Raw genomic sequence first — 20806 nt, 5'->3', positions numbered from 1 at the left:
GGAAAACATGTATTCGTTAGTGACTAAAAGAAACCTGGACCGTGAAACTGTATCACATTATGAAATTACAATAACAGCGACCGACTTGGGTCAGCCTCCACTGTCCTCATATAAAACTCTGAGCGTACAGGTGTCAGATGTTAATGATAACCCACCTGAATTTAGCCTAAATCCCATTGAATTATATATGATCGAAAACAATGCTGCAGGCGCGCCCATTCTCACCCTGAGTGCTTTTGACAAAGACCTAAATGAAAACTCTATGATTTCATATCAGATTATTAAAGGGAATGGGACACAAAGTGACATGACATCGTTTCTGAATATTAATTCTGAGACAGGCGCAATTTATGCACTGAAAAGTTTTGATTTTGAAACTACCAAAACGTTCCAGTTCCATGTACTCGCTACAGACTCTGGAAGTCCGTCTCTGAGCAGTAACGTGACGGTGAACGTGTTTATTCTGGATCAGAACGACAACGTTCCAGTGATCTTATATCCAGTCAGCGCTAACGGTTCTGCTGAGGGTGTGGAAGAGATTCCCCGTAATGTGAACGCAGGTCATTTGGTGACTAAAGTCAGAGCCTATGACGCAGATATAGGATACAACGGCTGGTTATTGTTTTCACTGCAGGAAGTTAGTGAGCACAGTCTCTTTGGTTTGGACCGCTATACAGGACAGATAAGGACCCTTCGCTCATTCACAGAAACAGACGAGGCCCAGCATAAACTGCTCATACTGGTCAAAGACAATGGGAACGTTTCACTGTCAGCAACAGCGACTGTGATTGTCAAAGTTGTGGAGCCCAAAGAGGCTTTTGCAGCTTCTGATGTGAAAAACGCAGTAAAAGACGAGGAGGAAAACGACGTGACGTTTTATTTGATCATCACTTTGGGCTCGGTTTCAGTGCTTTTTGTCATCAGCATCATCGTGTTGATTGTAATGCAGTGCTCCAAATCTACAGACTATTCGTCCAAGTATTTACAGGAGACAAATTACGACGGGACTCTGTGTCACAGCATCCAGTACAGATCTGGAGACAAACGGTACATGTTAGTTGGACCCAGAATGAGTATCGGCTCTACAATTGCACCAGGCAGTAATAGGAATACTCTAGTGATACCAGATCGCAGGAGGAGAGATTCTGGAGAGGTAAGACTGGCGGATTAATTTTCTATTTCTTGTGATTTATTTCTATTCTCTTTTTTTGTATACAATTATTTAACTCGTACACCTTGACCTACAGGCTACAAAATATGTTATCATATAACTGATGAGCTAATTGTAAGTTAATAAGTTATTTTCATTGTTTTGAAAAAAAAAAAAAAAAGTATGTGCATAGTACTTATCCAAATGTCTAAACATTTATGGATATTCGAAGTTGTGACAACGTAAAGGAAGCTGTCCGCTGCCCTGGTGCTGAAATTAGTTGCAGTTCCCTTTGGCATTACCTGGGTTTCTAATGCATTAAAAGGGGCTTTATTGTGCTCACACATGCATCTACACAAGTTATTGTGTGTTATTCATGCAATTTATGAAACGACGCAACATTTAGGTTTAATGTGCCGCTAAATATACTTTTTAATTTGCTTTGTACATAAATGTGCTTAAATGTTTTTGAGGACTAGTCTTTCTGTTGAGCGCTCAATGTCACTGTTGCTCTAGTATTTGAGAAACGGCAAGTAACACATTGAATTAAACTTGTATAAAGTGAAAATTCTTTCTACACCAATTTCCTTTCTTTTTTTTTTTCTTTTTCTTTTTTTTTTTTTTCCCAGTGTACATATCTGTATTTTTTTGTGCAAAAACAAATCCACTCCACATGGTGTCAGTGTTACTCTAGGTTACTGTATTATAGCAAGCCCAACCCCATCAGGCGTCAGCTAATGAGAAACATAACAGTGTTTTGTGCAGAGAGACGGGGCAGTATAACTGTGCGTTTAAAGCAGTGGTAACTAGTAATTTCATCGCATGTCGTTTTTTTTCGATAATGCACACGATATCAGAGATTGGAATAGAAAAAGATAGTGTTTCATGGGCAGAGCATTTGTAATTCGAACATATTTTGCGATGGGTGTCGGAGGACAATGGAGCAGACGGCCGAGCTGGTGGATTGCTCTTTCATTGCTGTTGTGCTTCGGGAATCTGGTTACTGCACAGATAAAATACAATGTCCCGGAGGAAGTGAAAGACGGATCTGTTGTGGGAAATATTGCTAAGGATTTAAACCTTGATGTCAGTAATTTGGCGCACCGACGGTTTCGTATTGTTTCTGGACCTGATGATGCGCTTTTCCAGGTAAATCAGAACAATGGGGAACTGTATGTCAGTAAGAGAATCGACAGAGAGAAGCTGTGTGATGGAAACGCTGTTTGTTCGATAAGTTTGAAATGCGTTGTTGAAGACCCCTTAGAGGTGCATTACATAGAAGTTGAAATAACTGATGTAAACGATAATCCACCCATTTTCCCCAGATCTGAGCAGCAATTTGAAATAGCTGAGCATACGCTTTTAGGAACGCGTTTTCAAGTCCAAACTGCCAGAGATCCTGATCTGGGAATGAATACGGTTCGATATTATAAATTAAGTCAGAATGAGCTGTTTGATATCGACGTTCGGGAAAGGCATGAAACAAAAATACCATTTTTAGTTTTAAAGAAAGCGCTGGACAGAGAAAGGCAAGGCAAGCATAGACTCACACTGACAGCCACAGATGGTGGAAATCCACCGAAATCAGGGACTCTGAACATCACTGTTATTGTTCTAGATACAAATGACAATCGACCAGTCTTCAGCCGCGACTCATATTCTGCAACAATCCTGGAAAACGCACCTCTGGGCACTGTCGTGATTAAAATAAACGCAACTGATTTAGATGAAGGAATGAACGGCGAAATCGAGTACTCGTTAGGCGAAAATTTAGATGGAAAAATCCACGACTTGTTTACGCTTGACAAGAACACGGGAGAATTACAAGTTAAAGGGAACATAGACTTTGAGGAAACTGATGTATTTAAATTAGATGTGCAGGCATCAGATAAAGGCCAGCCTCCCCTGATAGCTGAAGCAGAACTCAGCATTAAAGTCACAGATGTTAATGATAACTCTCCCGAAATTGAGATAACATCACTTACTAGTGTTATATCTGAAAATGCGAATCCTGGAACGGCCATAGCCTTAATAAGCGTTTCAGACAAGGACTCTGGTGTCAATGGCAGAGTCATTTGTACATTACCCGAAAATATGCCCTTTGAGCTGAAATCATCATTTAAAGAGAATATTTATTCATTAGTGACAAAGGGACGTTTAGATAGAGAAGTTACTTCAAGCTATGAAATCACTGTAACAGCCACTGACTTAGGACAGCCACCGCTGTCTTCTTTTAAAATGTTAAATATACAGGTCTCTGATGTGAATGACAACTCCCCACAGTTCACCCAGAACACATTTGAGCTTTATTTATATGAAAACAATGTCCCTGGTGCTTCTGTATTCTCTGTTACTGCTTTTGATAAAGACTTGAATGAAAATGCTGCAATAGCATATAACCTAAATCAAGGTGATTTGACATCTTTTCTAAACATTAATTCAGAAACGGGAATTATTTATGCACTAAAAAGTTTTGATTTTGAAACTACCAAAACGTTTCAGTTCCATGTATTCGCTACAGACTCTGGAAGTCCGTCTCTGAGCAGTAACGTGACGGTGAACGTGTTTATTCTGGATCAGAACGACAACGTTCCAGTGATCTTATATCCAGTCAGCGCTAACGGTTCTGCTGAGGGTGTGGAAGAGATTCCCCGTAATGTGAACGCAGGTCATTTGGTGACTAAAGTCAGAGCCTATGACGCAGATATAGGATACAACGGCTGGTTATTGTTTTCACTGCAGGAAGTTAGTGAGCACAGTCTCTTTGGTTTGGACCGCTATACAGGACAGATAAGGACCCTTCGCTCATTCACAGAAACAGACGAGGCCCAGCATAAACTGCTCATACTGGTCAAAGACAATGGGAACGTTTCACTGTCAGCAACAGCGACTGTGATTGTCAAAGTTGTGGAGCCCAAAGAGGCTTTTGCAGCTTCTGATGTGAAAAACGCAGTAAAAGACGAGGAGGAAAACGACGTGACGTTTTATTTGATCATCACTTTGGGCTCGGTTTCAGTGCTTTTTGTCATCAGCATCATCGTGTTGATTGTAATGCAGTGCTCCAAATCTACAGACTATTCGTCCAAGTATTTACAGGACACAAATTACGACGGGACTCTGTGTCACAGCATCCAGTACAGATCTGGAGACAAACGGTACATGTTAGTTGGACCCAGAATGAGTATCGGCTCTACAATTGCACCAGGCAGTAATAGGAATACTCTAGTGATACCAGATCGCAGGAGGAGAGATTCTGGAGAGGTAAGGATATTTTTAAAGTATTTTTGAAGATTTTAATTGGGATTTATGTAAATGTGAAGAAGGTGTTTTGCTACACTCCATGAAACTCAATGTGTTTATTTTATTGTATTTTATTTTGTTATTATTATTATTATTATTTTTTATTTTTTATTTTTTTGAGAGGAGCAACGTGAAGCATATATATATATATATATATATATATATATATATATATATATATATATGTGTGTGTGTGTGTGTGTGTGCGTGTGTGTTAATTATTCTGCAAACTGAAAATGGTAACGAGGTGACTTCTAATGCTCCACTCGGTGTCAGTGTTGCTCTAATTTTTGTTTTCCAGTTTTAAGTCCGGCCCATAATGATGACACGCACAGTCTTGTATTGTCCTTATCTATGGGGATGGTACGATCTGAAAAGGCGTTCAAGTATGCGATCTGTCCTCCGTGTTTATTAAGGTTTTCATTTAAATGTTTTGCATTACGCAGATCAGTTATATAATATAGCGTTGTTTGTAATCGCCGAGGATATATTTCTGGCAGTGTCTCGGTAATCGTTCGCCATGGAAGCCAGAGAACAAAGGCGCAAATGGGAGTCCTGGAGGATTGCTTTGTGTTTCTCCTTGCTTCTGTGTTTTGGACAGCAGGTTTCAGCGCAGATAAGATACTCTATTCAAGAGGAAATGAAAGAAGGATCCGTTGTAGGACATATTGGTAAGGATCTTGGCCTTGATGTCAGCACTTTAGTTAACAGGAGATTTCGTATCGTGTCTGGATCAAAGGATGCTCTTTTTCAGGTAAATCAAAACAATGGCGTCTTATATGTCCATAAGAACATTGACAGAGAGGAACTGTGTGATGGAAATGGCGCATGCTTGATTAATCTAAAAATGGTAGTCGAAGATCCCTTGGAAATACATTACGTTGGAGTACAAATAACCGATGTTAATGATAATTCACCCACATTTACAGAAGAGGAGCAGCATTTTGAGATTGCGGAACACACACCCACAGGGACACGTTTCCAAATACAGGCAGCACGAGATGCTGATACGACAGTAAATAATGTCCGGTCATATAAACTGAGTCTGAATGAGCATTTCGAAGTTGAGACAAAGGATAGAGATGAAGAAAAAATACCGCTTTTAGTTTTAAAGAAAGCGCTTGACCGGGAAAACGCAGCAGAGCATAGATTAATTCTAACTGCAATCGATGGTGGAAATCCACCACGGTCAGGTAATCTCAACATAATTGTTACTGTTCTTGATGTTAATGATAACCGTCCTGTGTTCAGTCAAGACTCATATTCTGTAACAGTAAAAGAAAATGCTGCAATCGGAACATTATTGATAAAACTTAATGCAACTGACTTAGATGAGGGTTCAAATGGTGTTGTAGAATACGCATTTGGAAGGAACTTGAAGCGCAAAGTATACGATCTATTTAAACTGGATAGTGCAACAGGAGAAATTCAGATTAAAGGTGAACTTGACTTTGAGGAAACGGTGGTGTACAAATTAGACGTACAGGCATCAGATAAAGGCCAGCCTCCACTGATCGTTGAATCTGTCGTTACTATTAAGATAATAGACATAAATGACAATGCTCCTGAAATAGACGTAACCTCGCTTTCCAGTGTTGTTTCTGAGGATTCTAAACCTGGTACTGTAATTTCATTGATTAGCATCAGTGACAAAGACTCGGGTATAAATGGGAAGATTGTACCAAGTATTTCTGATAGTGTTCCTTTTGAGCTGAAACCATCATTTCAGGAGAATATTTATTCCCTTGTAACGAAGGGAAAACTAGATCGAGAACTGGTGTCCCATTATGACATAACAATAACAGTCACTGATTTAGGACAGCCGCCTTTATCCTCCTTTAAATCTCTAAGCGTGCAGGTATCAGATGTTAATGATAACAGTCCTGAATTTTCTCAAAATCCGCTTGAATTGTATTTAGTAGAAAATAACGCAGCTGGTGCCTCCATACTGTCTGTGAGCGCATCCGATAAAGATTTAAATGAAAACGCAGTGATTACTTACTATATAATTAGAGGGGACGCTGCACAAAATGATATGGCCTCATTTTTGAACATTAACTCTGAAACAGGGGTTATTTGCGCCTTAAACCGTTTTGACTTTGAAGTAATTAGAAAGTTTCAGTTCCAAGTTGTTGCAAAGGATTCAGGAACTCCTCAACTTAGCAGCAACGTGACGGTGAACGTGTTTATTCTGGATCAGAACGACAACGTTCCAGTGATCTTATATCCAGTGAGCGCTAACGGTTCTGCTGAGGGTGTGGAAGAGATTCCCCGTAATGTGAACGCAGGTCATTTGGTGACTAAAGTCAGAGCCTATGACGCAGATATAGGATACAACGGCTGGTTATTGTTTTCACTGCAGGAAGTTAGTGAGCACAGTCTCTTTGGTTTGGACCGCTATACAGGACAGATAAGGACCCTTCGCTCATTCACAGAAACAGACGAGGCCCAGCATAAACTGCTCATACTGGTCAAAGACAATGGGAACGTTTCACTGTCAGCAACAGCGACTGTGATTGTCAAAGTTGTGGAGCCCAAAGAGGCTTTTGCAGCTTCTGATGTGAAAAACGCAGTAAAAGACGAGGAGGAAAACGACGTGACGTTTTATTTGATCATCACTTTGGGCTCGGTTTCAGTGCTTTTTGTCATCAGCATCATCGTGTTGATTGTAATGCAGTGCTCCAAATCTACAGACTATTCGTCCAAGTATTTACAGGACACAAATTACGACGGGACTCTGTGTCACAGCATCCAGTACAGATCTGGAGACAAACGGTACATGTTAGTTGGACCCAGAATGAGTATCGGCTCTACAATAGCACCAGGCAGTAATAGGAATACTCTAGTGATACCAGATCGCAGGAGGAGAGATTCTGGAGAGGTAAGACTGGCGGATTAATTTTCTATTTCTTGAGATTTGTTTCTATTTTTTTTTTTTTATACAATTACTTAACTAGTACATTTTCACATACAGGCTACAACATGTTATCATATAACTGATGAGCTAATTGCAAGTTCTTTTCAAAAAGTATGTGCATAGTACTTATCCAAATGTCTAAACATTTATGGATATTCGAAGTAGTGACAGCGTAAAGGGAGCTGTCCGCTGCCCTGGTGCTGAAATTAGTTGTCGTTCCCTTGGCATGGCCTGGGTTTCTAATGCATTAAAAGTGTCTTTATTGTGCTCACACACGCGTCTACACAAGTTGTTTTGGGTGTTATTTATGCAGTTTATGAAACGATGCAACATGTAGGTTTAGTGTGCCACTGAATTATTTTAAGCTGTTTTGTACATAACTGATGTGCTATGCATGTTTTTGAGGACTTTCCTTTCTGTAGACCGCTCGATGTCACTGTTGCTCTAGTATTTGTAGAGCAGATTAAGGCCTGCCCTTGATGATGACGTGAATCGGACTGTATTGTTCCTCACATTCGTGAGGAAACATTCGCGAGCTGATGAACAGTATAACGCTAATAGGCGGTGCTAACTGTATTCACAATGGATTTATTTTGTTTTGCGCGGTCTATCTAACATTATATTGTGGCGTCTAATTATATATTGATCATTGGAATAACGGTGCGGTGAACACTCGCCATGGAAGCCGAAGGACAAAGGCGCGGATGGCAGTACTGCTGGATTTCTCTGTGTTTCTCTTTGATTGTATGCCTCGGACAGCAGGTCTCAGCGCAGATAAGATACTCTGTTCCAGAAGAGGTGAAAGAGGGATCTGTCGTCGGAAATTGTGCTAAGGATTTGGGTCTTGATGTCAGTACATTGGTGGACAGACGGTTCCGTATTGTGTCTGGATCAAATGACGGTCTTTTTCAGGTAAATCAGAACAATGGCATCTTGTATGTGGATAAACACATTGACAGAGAGGAGGTGTGTGATGGAAATAGCGCCTGCTTGATTAATCTGAAAATAGTTGTCGAAAAGCCTCTCGAGGTCCATTATGTGGAAGTTGAAATAACAGATGTGAATGATCACTCCCCTTCCTTCCATGATAAAGACTTCTATCTAGAGGTTTGGGAAAACACTGTAACTGGAACACGATTTGAACTTCAAACGGCTCGAGATCTGGATGTGGGAGTTAATTCAGTTCGATTTTACCAGCTGAGTAAAAATGGGCATTTTGATTTGGAAATCAAAGATAGTGTAAACGGAGATAAAATTCCTTTTTTAGTATTACAGAAACCATTAGACAGAGAAACCACTCAAATACACAGGTTATTACTAACTGCAGTAGATGGCGGAAGTCCACCAAAATCGGGCACTCTTAATATCACTGTCTTTGTTTTGGATGTAAACGATAACCGCCCCATATGCAGTAGTGATACATTAACGATAACATTAAGGGAAAATGCAATTATTGACACTGTAGTCACAATTATAAATGCAAGTGATGCAGATAGTGGTAAGAATAGTGAAGTAGAATATACATACGGTAGAAATATGAAGCCAAAAATACGTGAGATATTTCAATTAGATCAGGAGACTGGTGAAATACGAGTTAAAGGCTTGATTGACTTTGAAGAAAATGAAATCTACAGATTAATGATAAGGGCATCAGACAAGGGTCTTCCTCCTTTGAATACTGATTGTCAGATTATCATTAAAGTTGAAGATGTAAATGACAATAAACCAGAAATACAAGTAACATCTCTTTCAAATGTAATTTCGGAGGACGCAAAAATCGGAACAGTTATTTCTCTTATAAGTGTAAGTGATAAAGATTCTGGCATTAATGGAAAAGTTGTGTGTAGCCTGTCTGACAATGTGCCATTTGAGTTAAAACCGTCTGTTCAGGATAACATGTATTCCCTTGTAACGAAAGAACGCTTAGATCGAGAGCTAGTGTCCGAATATGATATCAAAATAACAGCAACAGATTTAGGTAACCCTTCTTTGTCAGCTTATAAAAATATGTTCGTACAGGTGTCAGATGTAAATGATAACATTCCAGAATTTTCTTCAAATCCTCTTGAACTTTACTTAACTGAAAACAATCCTCCAGGCGCTTCTATTTATTCTGTCAGTGCCTCGGACAAAGATATTAATGAAAATGCTGCCATAACTTATCATATCATTAGAGGTGGAGGGACACAGAACGACATGGCATCTGTCATGAATATTAATTCTGAGACTGGTGTTATTCACGCGCTAAAGAGCTTCGACTTTGAAACTACCAAAACGTTCCAGTTCCATGTGCTCGCTACAGACTCTGGAAGTCCGTCTCTGAGCAGTAACGTGACAGTGAACGTGTTTATTCTGGATCAGAACGACAACGTTCCAGTGATCTTATATCCAGTCAGCGCTAACGGTTCTGCTGAGGGTGTGGAAGAGATTCCCCGTAATGTGAACGCAGGTCATTTGGTGACTAAAGTCAGAGCCTATGACGCAGATATAGGATACAACGGCTGGTTATTGTTTTCACTGCAGGAAGTTAGTGAGCACAGTCTCTTTGGTTTGGACCGCTATACAGGACAGATAAGGACCCTTCGCTCATTCACAGAAACAGACGAGGCCCAGCATAAACTGCTCATACTGGTCAAAGACAATGGGAACGTTTCACTGTCAGCAACAGCGACTGTGATTGTCAAAGTTGTGGAGCCCAAAGAGGCTTTTGCAGCTTCTGATGTGAAAAACGCAGTAAAAGACGAGGAGGAAAACGACGTGACGTTTTATTTGATCATCACTTTGGGCTCGGTTTCAGTGCTTTTTGTCATCAGCATCATCGTGTTGATTGTAATGCAGTGCTCCAAATCTACAAACTATTCGTCCAAGTATTTACAGGACACAAATTACGACGGGACTTTGTGTCACAGCATCCAGTACAGATCTGGAGATAAACGGTACATGTTAGTTGGACCCAGAATGAGTATCGGCTCTACAATTGCACCAGGCAGTAATAGGAATACTCTAGTGATACCAGATCGCAGGAGGAGAGATTCTGGAGAGGTAAGTACAAACGATTAATTCCAATAACAGTCACGCTGTTTGTTTGATATTTTTGTACGCTATGGTACTTTTACATATTTCCATAGCGCTCAAAATCTCGTTAGTTGTCCTCATTTGATTGGCAGCTTTGCTTTTCTGATTGTATCTCGAGTAACCTCAGCTCGCGGGGAGCTGTTCACTACGTTGGTGCTGAAATTAGATGCAGTTCCTCCAGAATAAGTTTTCTTATCAAAGGCGTAATATCTGACACATAAAAATCCTTGGTAACACGTTAGTGTCCAGTTCTCACTATTAACCAGTTGCTTATTAGCATGCATATTACTACGATATTGGTTGTTTATTAGTACTTGTAAAGCACATATTAATGCCTTATTCAGCATGACCATATTATACATCCCTTAATCCTACCCAATACCTAAACTTAACATCTACCTAACTTTTAATAAGCAGTAATTAGGGGTTTATTGAGGCAAAAGTCGTAGTTAATAGTAAGTTAATAGTGAGATTTGGACCCTAATCTAAAGTGTGACCAAATCCTTTTTTCTTTTTTTTTTTGAATGCCATGAAATAATTTTAAATAAAAAACTCCAGTGTCAGTCGTCAAAAAATACTGAAAAGATGTGAACTTAAATTCATAATTTCTCATGTTTGCTTTTTACACATGTGTATTTCATACTGTTGATTTTAGATCATTTTTGTTTGTCAAGTACTGGCATTATTAGACATAAATACTAACGTTTTAGTTTAATTTACATTTAACATTTATATGTATGTGTGTCCATGATGCGTTTAATCTCCTATATTTTAGTTATACACTTTAATAAATTCTTTTTCGAAGTTGTAAGTAAAACAAAGATTATTGGATTATGTTTTACAAGAAAGTATTTCAGTTTTTCAGTTTTTCCACTTCAAAAATTGCAAGTTTACTTCATTGTGTTACCGTGCACTTTCTGAGTGAAATTTGATTCAAAGTAAATCCTACACCATTTTCTTTAGTTTAGTAACATTCAATTTTATAATGGGATTTTCACATTAAGTGACTTTTGTAATGGGCTCGACAGGGAATGTAACACTTTCAGCATTCATAAACTTCAAGAGATGTGTTTGAAATGAACAGTTGGCCGCTCGGTGTCAGTATTACTCTATGGTATGCTGGAGGGATTATGCCCTGCCCTAGATGGCGACATGCGCAGTGCTGTATCTGTACATTTTAAGAGCCAGTGTGAGGCGAAGAGAATTTTAATGGCTACGGTGGATTGACGGTACGACGTAGGACCTCATTTGAACTATTTACCTGAATTGTGACACTACACCGTTTATCCTGTTGTGAGTAATCACGGATGATACATGTCTGGTCCTGGAATACTTCTGCTGTAATCGCTCGCGATGGATAAAGATGGACAAAGGCGCAGAAGTGGGTACTGGTGGATTGCTTTTTGTTTGATGCTGCATTGTAAGCAGCCTGTCTCAGCACAGATCAGATATTCTATTCCAGAGGAGGTGAAAGAGGGATCACAAGTGGGAAATATTGCTAAGGATCTCGGTCTTGATGTCAGTTCGTTAGAGCACAGACGATTCCGTATTGTTTCTGGATCTAAGGACAGCTTTTTCCAGGTAAATCAGAACAATGGCATCTTGTATGTTCATAAAAAAATCGACCGAGAGGAGATTTGTGATGGCAACGGCGCATGTTTGCTAAACTTAAAGATTGCAGTTGAAAATCCACTCGAAGTTCATTATGTTGAGGTTGAAATAACAGATGTAAATGATCACTTCCCTTCTTTCCACGAAAAAGACGTACACGTAGAAATTGCAGAAAACACAGTAAAAGGCACTCGTTTCGATCTTCCAACCGCGAGAGATTTGGATGTTGGCGTTAATTCCATTCGTTCCTATCGGCTCGGACAAAATAATCATTTTGATATAGAGATAAGAGACAGTGAATATGGGGATAAAAATCCTTTTCTAGTTTTACAGAAACCATTAGATAGGGAGAATCAAGAGAAACATGTGTTAACTTTGACTGCCATTGATGGTGGAAATCCACCAAAATCAGGCACTTTAAATATAACTGTCACGGTCCTCGATGTTAACGACAACCGCCCAATATGCAACCGAGAGACTTACACTATTGCGTTAAATGAGAACGCCTCTCCCGGTTTTACGGTAACATTTGTTAATGCAACTGACCCAGATGAGGGTGTTAATGGAGAAGTTGAATATACTTATGGTAGAAATGTACAGCGAAAAGTACATGATGTTTTTGATTTGGACAAGGTGACAGGTGAAATACGTGTCAAAGGCAAAATAGATTTTGAAGAGAACGAAATTTATAGCGTAAATATAAAAGCATCTGATAAGGGACGCCCTCCACTACATACTGACTGCAGAGTTATCATTAAGATTATGGATGTCAATGATAATGAACCTGAGATTGAAGTCACGTCACTTTCTAATATTGTTTCTGAAGATGCAAAACCCGGAACAGTAATTTCTCTTATAAGCATAACGGACAGAGATTCGGGGATTAACGGTAAAGTAGTTTGTAGCTTGTCAAAGAATGTGCCGTTTGAGTTGAAACCATATGTTCAGCAGAACATGTATTCTCTAGTAACCAAAGAGAGTTTAGACCGGGAGGTTGCGTCCCATTATGACATTACAGTAACAGCTACTGATTTAGGCAGCCCAGCTCTTTCAGCGTCAAAATCTCTAAGCGTAGAGGTGTCCGATGTTAACGATAATGCACCGCAATTTCCCCACAGCCCTCTTGAGATTTACCTGTTTGAAAATAATCCACCTGGAGAGTCAATATTCTCTGTGAGCGCCACTGACAAAGACACAAATGAAAATGCCCATATAACGTATCATATTATAAGAGGCGATCAGACACAAAGCGATATGACTTCATTCCTCAATATCAATTCTGAAACGGGCGTAATTAGCGCTCTCAAATGTTTTGACTTTGAAACAGTAAAAAAGTTTCAGTTCCACATACTCGCTTCAGACTCTGGAAGTCCGTCTCTGAGCAGTAATGTGACGGTGAACGTGTTTATTCTGGATCAGAACGACAACGTTCCAGTGATCTTATATCCAGTCAGCGCTAACGGTTCTGCTGAGGGTGTGGAAGAGATTCCCCGTAATGTGAACGCAGGTCATTTGGTGACTAAAGTCAGAGCCTATGACGCAGATATAGGATACAACGGCTGGTTATTGTTTTCACTGCAGGAAGTTAGTGAGCACAGTCTCTTTGGTTTGGACCGCTATACAGGACAGATAAGGACCCTTCGCTCATTCACAGAAACAGACGAGGCCCAGCATAAACTGCTCATACTGGTCAAAGACAATGGGAACGTTTCACTGTCAGCAACAGCGACTGTGATTGTCAAAGTTGTGGAGCCCAAAGAGGCTTTTGCAGCTTCTGATGTGAAAAACGCAGTAAAAGACGAGGAGGAAAACGACGTGACGTTTTATTTGATCATCACTTTGGGCTCGGTTTCAGTGCTTTTTGTCATCAGCATCATCGTGTTGATTGTAATGCAGTGCTCCAAATCTACAGACTATTCGTCCAAGTATTTACAGGACACAAATTACGACGGGACTCTGTGTCACAGCATCCAGTACAGATCTGGAGACAAACGGTACATGTTAGTTGGACCCAGAATGAGTATCGGCTCTACAATTGCACCAGGCAGTAATAGGAATACTCTAGTGATACCAGATCGCAGGAGGAGAGATTCTGGAGAGGTAAGACTGGCGGATTAATTTTCTTGAGATTTGTTTCTATTTTTTATTTCTTTATTTATTTCTTTATTTATTTATACAATTATTTAACCAGTACATTTTCACATACAGGCTACAAAATGTTATCATATAACTGATGAGCTAACTGCGAGTTCTTTTCAAAAAGTATGTGCATAGTACTTATCCAAATGTCTAAACATTTATTGATATTCGAAGCGTAAAGGGAGCTGTCCGCTGCCCTGGTGCTGTAATTAGTTGTCGTTCCCTTGGCATGACCTGGGTTTCTAATGCATTAAAAGTGCCTTTATTGTGCTCACACATGCATCTACACAAGTTGTTTTGGGTGTTATTTATGCAAATTATAAAACGATGCAACATGTAGGTTTAGTGTGCTACTGAATGCAATTATTTTAAGTTGTTTTGTACATAACTGATATGTTAGGCATGTTTTTGAGGTCTTTTCTTTCTGTAGACCGCTCGATGTCACTGTTGCTCTAGTATTTGTGGAGCAGATTAAGGCCTGCCCTTGATGATGACGTGAAACGGACTGTATTGTTCCTCACATTCGTGAGGAAACATTCGCGAGCTGATGAACAGTATAACGCTAATAGGCAGTGCTAACTGTATTCACAATGGATTTATTTTGTTTTGCGCGGTCTATCTAACATTATATTGTGGCGTCTAATTACCCAGAATATACTGATCATTGGAATAACGGTGCGGTGAACACTCGCCATGGAAGCCGAAGGACAAAGGCGCGGATGGCAGTACTGCTGGATTTCTCTGTGTTTCTCTTTGCTTGTGTGCCTCGGACAGCAGGTTTCAGCGCAGATAAGATACTCTGTTCCAGAAGAGGTGAAAGAGGGATCTGTCGTCGGAAATTGTGCTAAGGATTTGGGTCTTGATGTCAGTACATTGGTGGACAGACGGTTCCGTATTGTGTCTGGATCAAATGACGGTCTTTTCCAGGTAAATCGGAACAATGGCATCTTGTATGTGGATAAGCACATTGACAGAGAGGAGGTGTGTGATGGAAATAGCGCCTGCTTGATTAATCTCAAAATAGTTGTCGAAAAGCCTCTCGAGGTCCATTATGTGGAAGTTGAAATAACAGATGTGAATGATCACTCCCCTTCCTTCCATGATAAAGACTTCTATCTAGAGGTTGCGGAAAACACTGTAACTGGAACACGATTTGAACTTCAAACTGCTCGAGATCTGGATGTGGGAGTTAATTCAGTTCGATTTTACCAGCTGAGTAAAAATGGGCATTTTGATTTGGAAATCAAAGACAGTGTATACGGAGAAAAAAACCCTTTCTTAGTATTACAGAAACCATTAGACAGAGAAACCACTCAAACACACAGGTTATTACTAACTGCAGTAGATGGCGGAAGTCCACCAAAATCAGGCATTCTTAATATTACCATCTTTGTTTTGGATGTAAACGATAACCGCCCCATATGTAGTAGTGATGCATTAACAATAACTTTGCGGGAAAATGCAATTATTGACACTGTAGTGACAATTATAAATGCAAGTGATGCAGATAGTGGTAAGAATGGTGAAGTAGAATATACATACGGTAGAAACATGAAGCCAAAAATACGTGAGATATTTCAATTAGATCAGGAGACTGGTGAAATACGAGTTAAAGGCTTGATTGACTTCGAAGAAAATGAAATCTACAGTTTGATAATAAGGGCATCAGACAAGGGTCTTCCTCCTTTAAACACTGATTGTCAGCTTATCATTAAAGTTGAAGATGTAAATGACAATAAACCAGAAATACAAGTAACATCTCTTTCAAATGTAATTTCGGAGGACGCAAAAATCGGAACAGTTATTTCTCTTATAAGTGTAAGTGATAAAGATTCTGGCATTAATGGAAAAGTTGTGTGTAGCCTGTCTGACAATGTGCCATTTGAGTTAAAACCGTCTGTTCAGGATAACATGTATTCCCTTGTAACGAAAGAACGCTTAGATCGAGAGCTAGTGTCCGAATATGATATCAAAATAACAGCAACAGATTTAGGTAACCCTTCTTTGTCAGCTTACAAAACTATGTTTGTACAGGTGTCAGATGTAAATGATAACATTCCAGAATTTTCTTCAAATCCTCTTGAACTTTACTTAACTGAAAACAATCCTCCAGGCGCTTCTATTTATTCTGTCAGTGCCTCGGACAAAGATATTAATGAAAATGCTGCCATAACTTATCATATCATTAGAGGTGGAGGGACACAGAACGACATGGCATCTGTCATGAATATTAATTCTGAGACTGGTGTTATTCACGCGCTAAAGAGCTTCGACTTTGAAACTACCAAAACGTTCCAGTTCCATGTGCTCGCTACAGACTCTGGAAGTCCGTCTCTGAGCAGTAACGTGACGGTGAACGTGTTTATTCTGGATCAGAACGACAACGTTCCAGTGATCTTATATCCAGTCAGCGCTAACGGTTCTGCTGAGGGTGTGGAAGAGATTCCCCGTAATGTGAACGCAGGTCATTTGGTGACTAAAGTCAGAGCCTATGACGCAGATATAGGATACAACGGCTGGTTATTGTTTTCACTGCAGGAAGTTAGTGAGCACAGTCTCTTTGGTTTGGACCGCTATACAGGACAGATAAGGACCCTTCGCTCATTCACAGAAACAGACGAGGCCCAGCATAAACTGCTCATACTGGTCAAAGACAATGGGAACGTTTCACTGTCAGCAACAGCGACTGTGATTGTCAAAGTTGTGGAGCCCAAAGAGGCTTTTGCAGCTTCTGATGTGAAAAACGCAGTAAAAGACGAGGAGGAAAACGACGTGGCGTTTTATTTGATCATCACTTTGGGCTCGGTTTCAGTGCTTTTTGTCATCAGCATCATCGTGTTGATTGTAATGCAGTGCTCCAAATCTACAAACTATTCGTCCAAGTATTTACAGGACACAAATTACGACGGGACTCTGTGTCACAGCATCCAGTACAGATCTGGAGATAAACGGTACATGTTAGTTGGACCCAGAATGAGTATCGGCTCTACAATAGTCCCGGGCAGTAATAGAAATACTCTAGTGATACCAGATCGCAGGAGGAGAGATTCTGGAGAGGTAAGAATAACAGATTCATTATAATTACAATTACTGTGATGGTTTGATATTTTTATACGTTATAATTACGAAACGGTATGCTTTTACAGAGCTTTGATTTCACAGCACATCATCTCCTTAGTTAACATACCTTGTTCGACAACTTCGATTTTCTGATTATGTTTTAAATAACCACATATCGCAAGGAGCTGTCCGCTGCTTTGGTGCTGAACGTAGAAGCAATTCCTTGAGAATAGGCTTCATCGTCAAATATGTCATTTCTGTGACATACAAATGCTTTAACAACTTTTTTTTGCATGCCATGATAACATTTTAAAAAGCATAACTGTAAGTCATCAAACAACTGAACAGATGTAAACTTTAAATTACTGAAATGTACATTTAAACATAAAAAGAAACATATTTATAACTGTGAGTGGTGCATTCTAAAATATTTTCAAGTATTGTGAACCACTTGGTGTCGGTGTTGCACTAGCATTTGTCCAGGATCTTGAGTCCTGCCCCTGATGATGACGCGAACAGTGCTGTATTGTTTCTTTCACACACTGAGAAGGCTCGAGATGCATGGACAGTAACAGATATGTGCCATGCTGACGCTACTTATAAAGACTGATTTCATATACATCATGATGCTCTTAGCGTGAACTTTCTACTACGACCTATAATCATTGGGATATATGCATTTGCTGTGATAGAAACCGTTTGCTAATCGCTCGTGATGGAAGCCGGAGGACAAAGGCGCAGATGGGAGTACTGCTGGATCGCTCTGTGTATTTCTTTTCTTCTTGACTCCGGACAGCAGGTTTCTGCTCAGATACGATATTCGATTCCAGAAGAAGTAAAAGAAGGAACCACTGTGGGAAATATTGCTAAGGATTTGGGTCTTGAAGTAAGTAGCTTGGTGGACAGGCAGTTTCGAATCGTTTCTGGATCTAAAGAGGAGCTTTTTCAGATAAATCAGGAAAATGGCGTTTTGTACGTTCATAAGAAAATCGACAGAGAGTCTCTGTGTGCTGGTGGCGGTGTCTGCATGGTCAGTTTAAAAACTGTTATTGAAAATCCTCTCGAGATTCATTATGTGGAGGTAGAAATAACAGATATAAACGATTATTCTCCTAGTTTCCCTGAAAAGGAGCAGCATCTAAGAATATCTGAAAATACGCTTCCTGGTGCTGATTATCAGTTACAAGCTGCCAGAGATCCCGATTCTGGGACTAATTCGATCCGGTTCTATAAATTAAGTCCTAATGATCATTTTGAAATTCGAGTTAGAGAAAGTGATGAGGATAAAATGCCATTTTTAGTACTGAAGAAGGCTGTTGATAGAGAGATTACAACGACATACAAACTGCTTTTAACAGCAGTTGATGGAGGGAATCCACCGAGATCTGGATCTGTTAACGTTACAATTATTATTCTAGATATAAATGATAATCGCCCTGTGTTTAGTCGAGAGACATACTCTGCAACATTGCAAGAGACATCTGTTATTGGCACTGTGGTTATTCGAGTAAATGCAACTGATATGGATGAGGGCCCGAACAGTGACATTGCATACAGTTTTGCAACATTAAACAGTAAAGTGCATGAGGTTTTTGAGCTCGATCAGGACACAGGTGAAATACGAGTAAAGGGAGAAGTTGATTTTGAAGACACAGAAGTTTATAAACTCGATATTCAGGCCTCGGATAAGGGGCATCCACCAATGTCTGCAAACTGTAGAGTTGTTATTAAAATTATTGATGTGAATGACAACCGGCCAGAGATTGAGATTACGTCACTTTCTAAGAACATCCCTGAAGATTCTAAGCCTGGAACGGTCATTTCTCTCATCAGTGTGACTGATAAAGACGCCGGGATCAACGGTAAAGTGATTTGTCAGTTAAACAAAAATATTCCCTTTGAGTTAAAGCCTTCCTTCAAAGACAATATGTACTCTTTAGTAACAAAAGATCGCTTAGATAGAGAGTCTGATTCACAGTATGAAATTACAATTACAGCTTCCGATTTAGGACAGCCGTCTTTGACTGCATCGACCACTCTAAGCGTTCAGATTTCTGATGTGAATGATAATGCTCCAGAATTTTTAATAAATCCTCTATATCTTTACTTGATGGAAAATAATGCTGCAGGTTCGTCTATAATATCAGTAAGCGCCTCTGACAGAGACACTGCTGAAAATGCCGTGATTTCGTATCACATAATTAGAGGTGATGGAACACAGAATGATTTGTCGTCTTTCTTGAATATAAATTCTGAGACAGGTGTTGTTTATTCGCTGAAGAGCTTTGATTTTGAAACGATGAAAACTGGACTTTTCCACATACTCGCTACAGACTCTGGAAGTCCGTCTCTGAGCAGTAACGTGACGGTGAACGTGTTTATTCTGGATCAGAACGACAACGTTCCAGTGATCTTATATCCAGTCAGCGCCAACGGTTCTGCTGAGGGTGTGGAAGAGATTCCCCGTAATGTGAACGCAGGTCATTTGGTGACTAAAGTCAGAGCCTATGACGCAGATATAGGATACAACGGCTGGTTATTGTTTTCACTGCAGGAAGTTAGTGAGCACAGTCTCTTTGGTTTGGACCGCTATACAGGACAGATAAGGACCCTTCGCTCATTCACAGAAACAGACGAGGCCCAGCATAAACTGCTCATACTGGTCAAAGACAATGGGAACGTTTCACTGTCAGCAACAGCGACTGTGATTGTCAAAGTTGTGGAGCCCAAAGAGGCTTTTGCAGCTTCTGATGTGAAAAACGCAGTAAAAGACGAGGAGGAAAACGACGTGACGTTTTATTTGATCATCACTTTGGGCTCGGTTTCAGTGCTTTTTGTCATCAGCATCATCGTGTTGATTGTAATGCAGTGCTCCAAATCTACAGACTATTCGTCCAAGTATTTACAGGACACAAATTACGACGGGACTCTGTGTCACAGCATCCAGTACAGATCTGGAGACAAACGGTACATGTTAGTTGGACCCAGAATGAGTATCGGCTCTACAATTGCACCAGGCAGTAATAGGAATACTCTAGTGATACCAGATCGCAGGAGGAGAGATTCTGGAGAGGTAAGAATAACAGATTCTTTATAATTACAGTAATCCGTATTTCTTTGATTTTATTTATTTATTTATTTTTAAATATTATTGGTTATAGTTGAAATTTCTGCAAAATGCTATGCTTTTACAGAGCTGTGATTTCATAGCGCAAAAAACGTGTTCAGTACTTTGTTTGATATCTTTGTCTGATCGTATTGTAAGTAACAGCTGGCAGGGAGTTGTTCGTTGTTTTGGTGCTGAAATAAGATGCAGTTCCTTGAGAATTTGTCAAATGCGTAATTTCTGTGACACTAAAAAATTGTTTCAACTACTTGTTTTGGATGTCATGCAAACATTTAAAAAAGCATCACTGTCAAAATGACTGAAAGGTTGCAAACTGAAATCTACTTCATGTTGATTTGAATCTACTTATAAATTTACGTTTACATCGTTTCAGTATTATTTACGACTGAGAGAAACGGTTTTTAAAATGTTTTCACTTATTTTAAAC

General features: G+C 39.7%; 1 protein-coding gene across 4 annotated transcripts in view; it reads left to right on the top strand.

Moving 5' to 3' along the window:
• The first annotated feature begins 264 nt into the window (after positions 1–264).
• Positions 265–20806, top strand: part of LOC127525752 (protocadherin alpha-C2-like) — a 139141-nt gene continuing 118599 nt past the window's right edge. Inside the window, exon 1 of one of the 4 annotated variants that reach the window (XM_051918587.1) lies at positions 265–1153. In XM_051918587.1, coding sequence (XP_051774547.1) covers positions 308–1153 — 846 coding nt within the window. In that variant the 5' untranslated portion in view covers positions 265–307. Of the gene's footprint in view, positions 1154–1914; positions 4412–11643; positions 14154–17807; positions 20326–20806 lie in introns of those variants that run through there. The other 3 variants (XM_051918582.1, XM_051918590.1, XM_051918589.1) reach the window with 3 other exon arrangements.

This window comes from Ctenopharyngodon idella, chromosome 14 (assembly GCF_019924925.1).
Source record: "Ctenopharyngodon idella isolate HZGC_01 chromosome 14, HZGC01, whole genome shotgun sequence".
In the NCBI taxonomy this organism is placed as follows: domain Eukaryota; kingdom Metazoa; phylum Chordata; class Actinopteri; order Cypriniformes; family Xenocyprididae; genus Ctenopharyngodon; species Ctenopharyngodon idella.
This window is presented reverse-complemented; position numbering and strand designations above follow the sequence as displayed.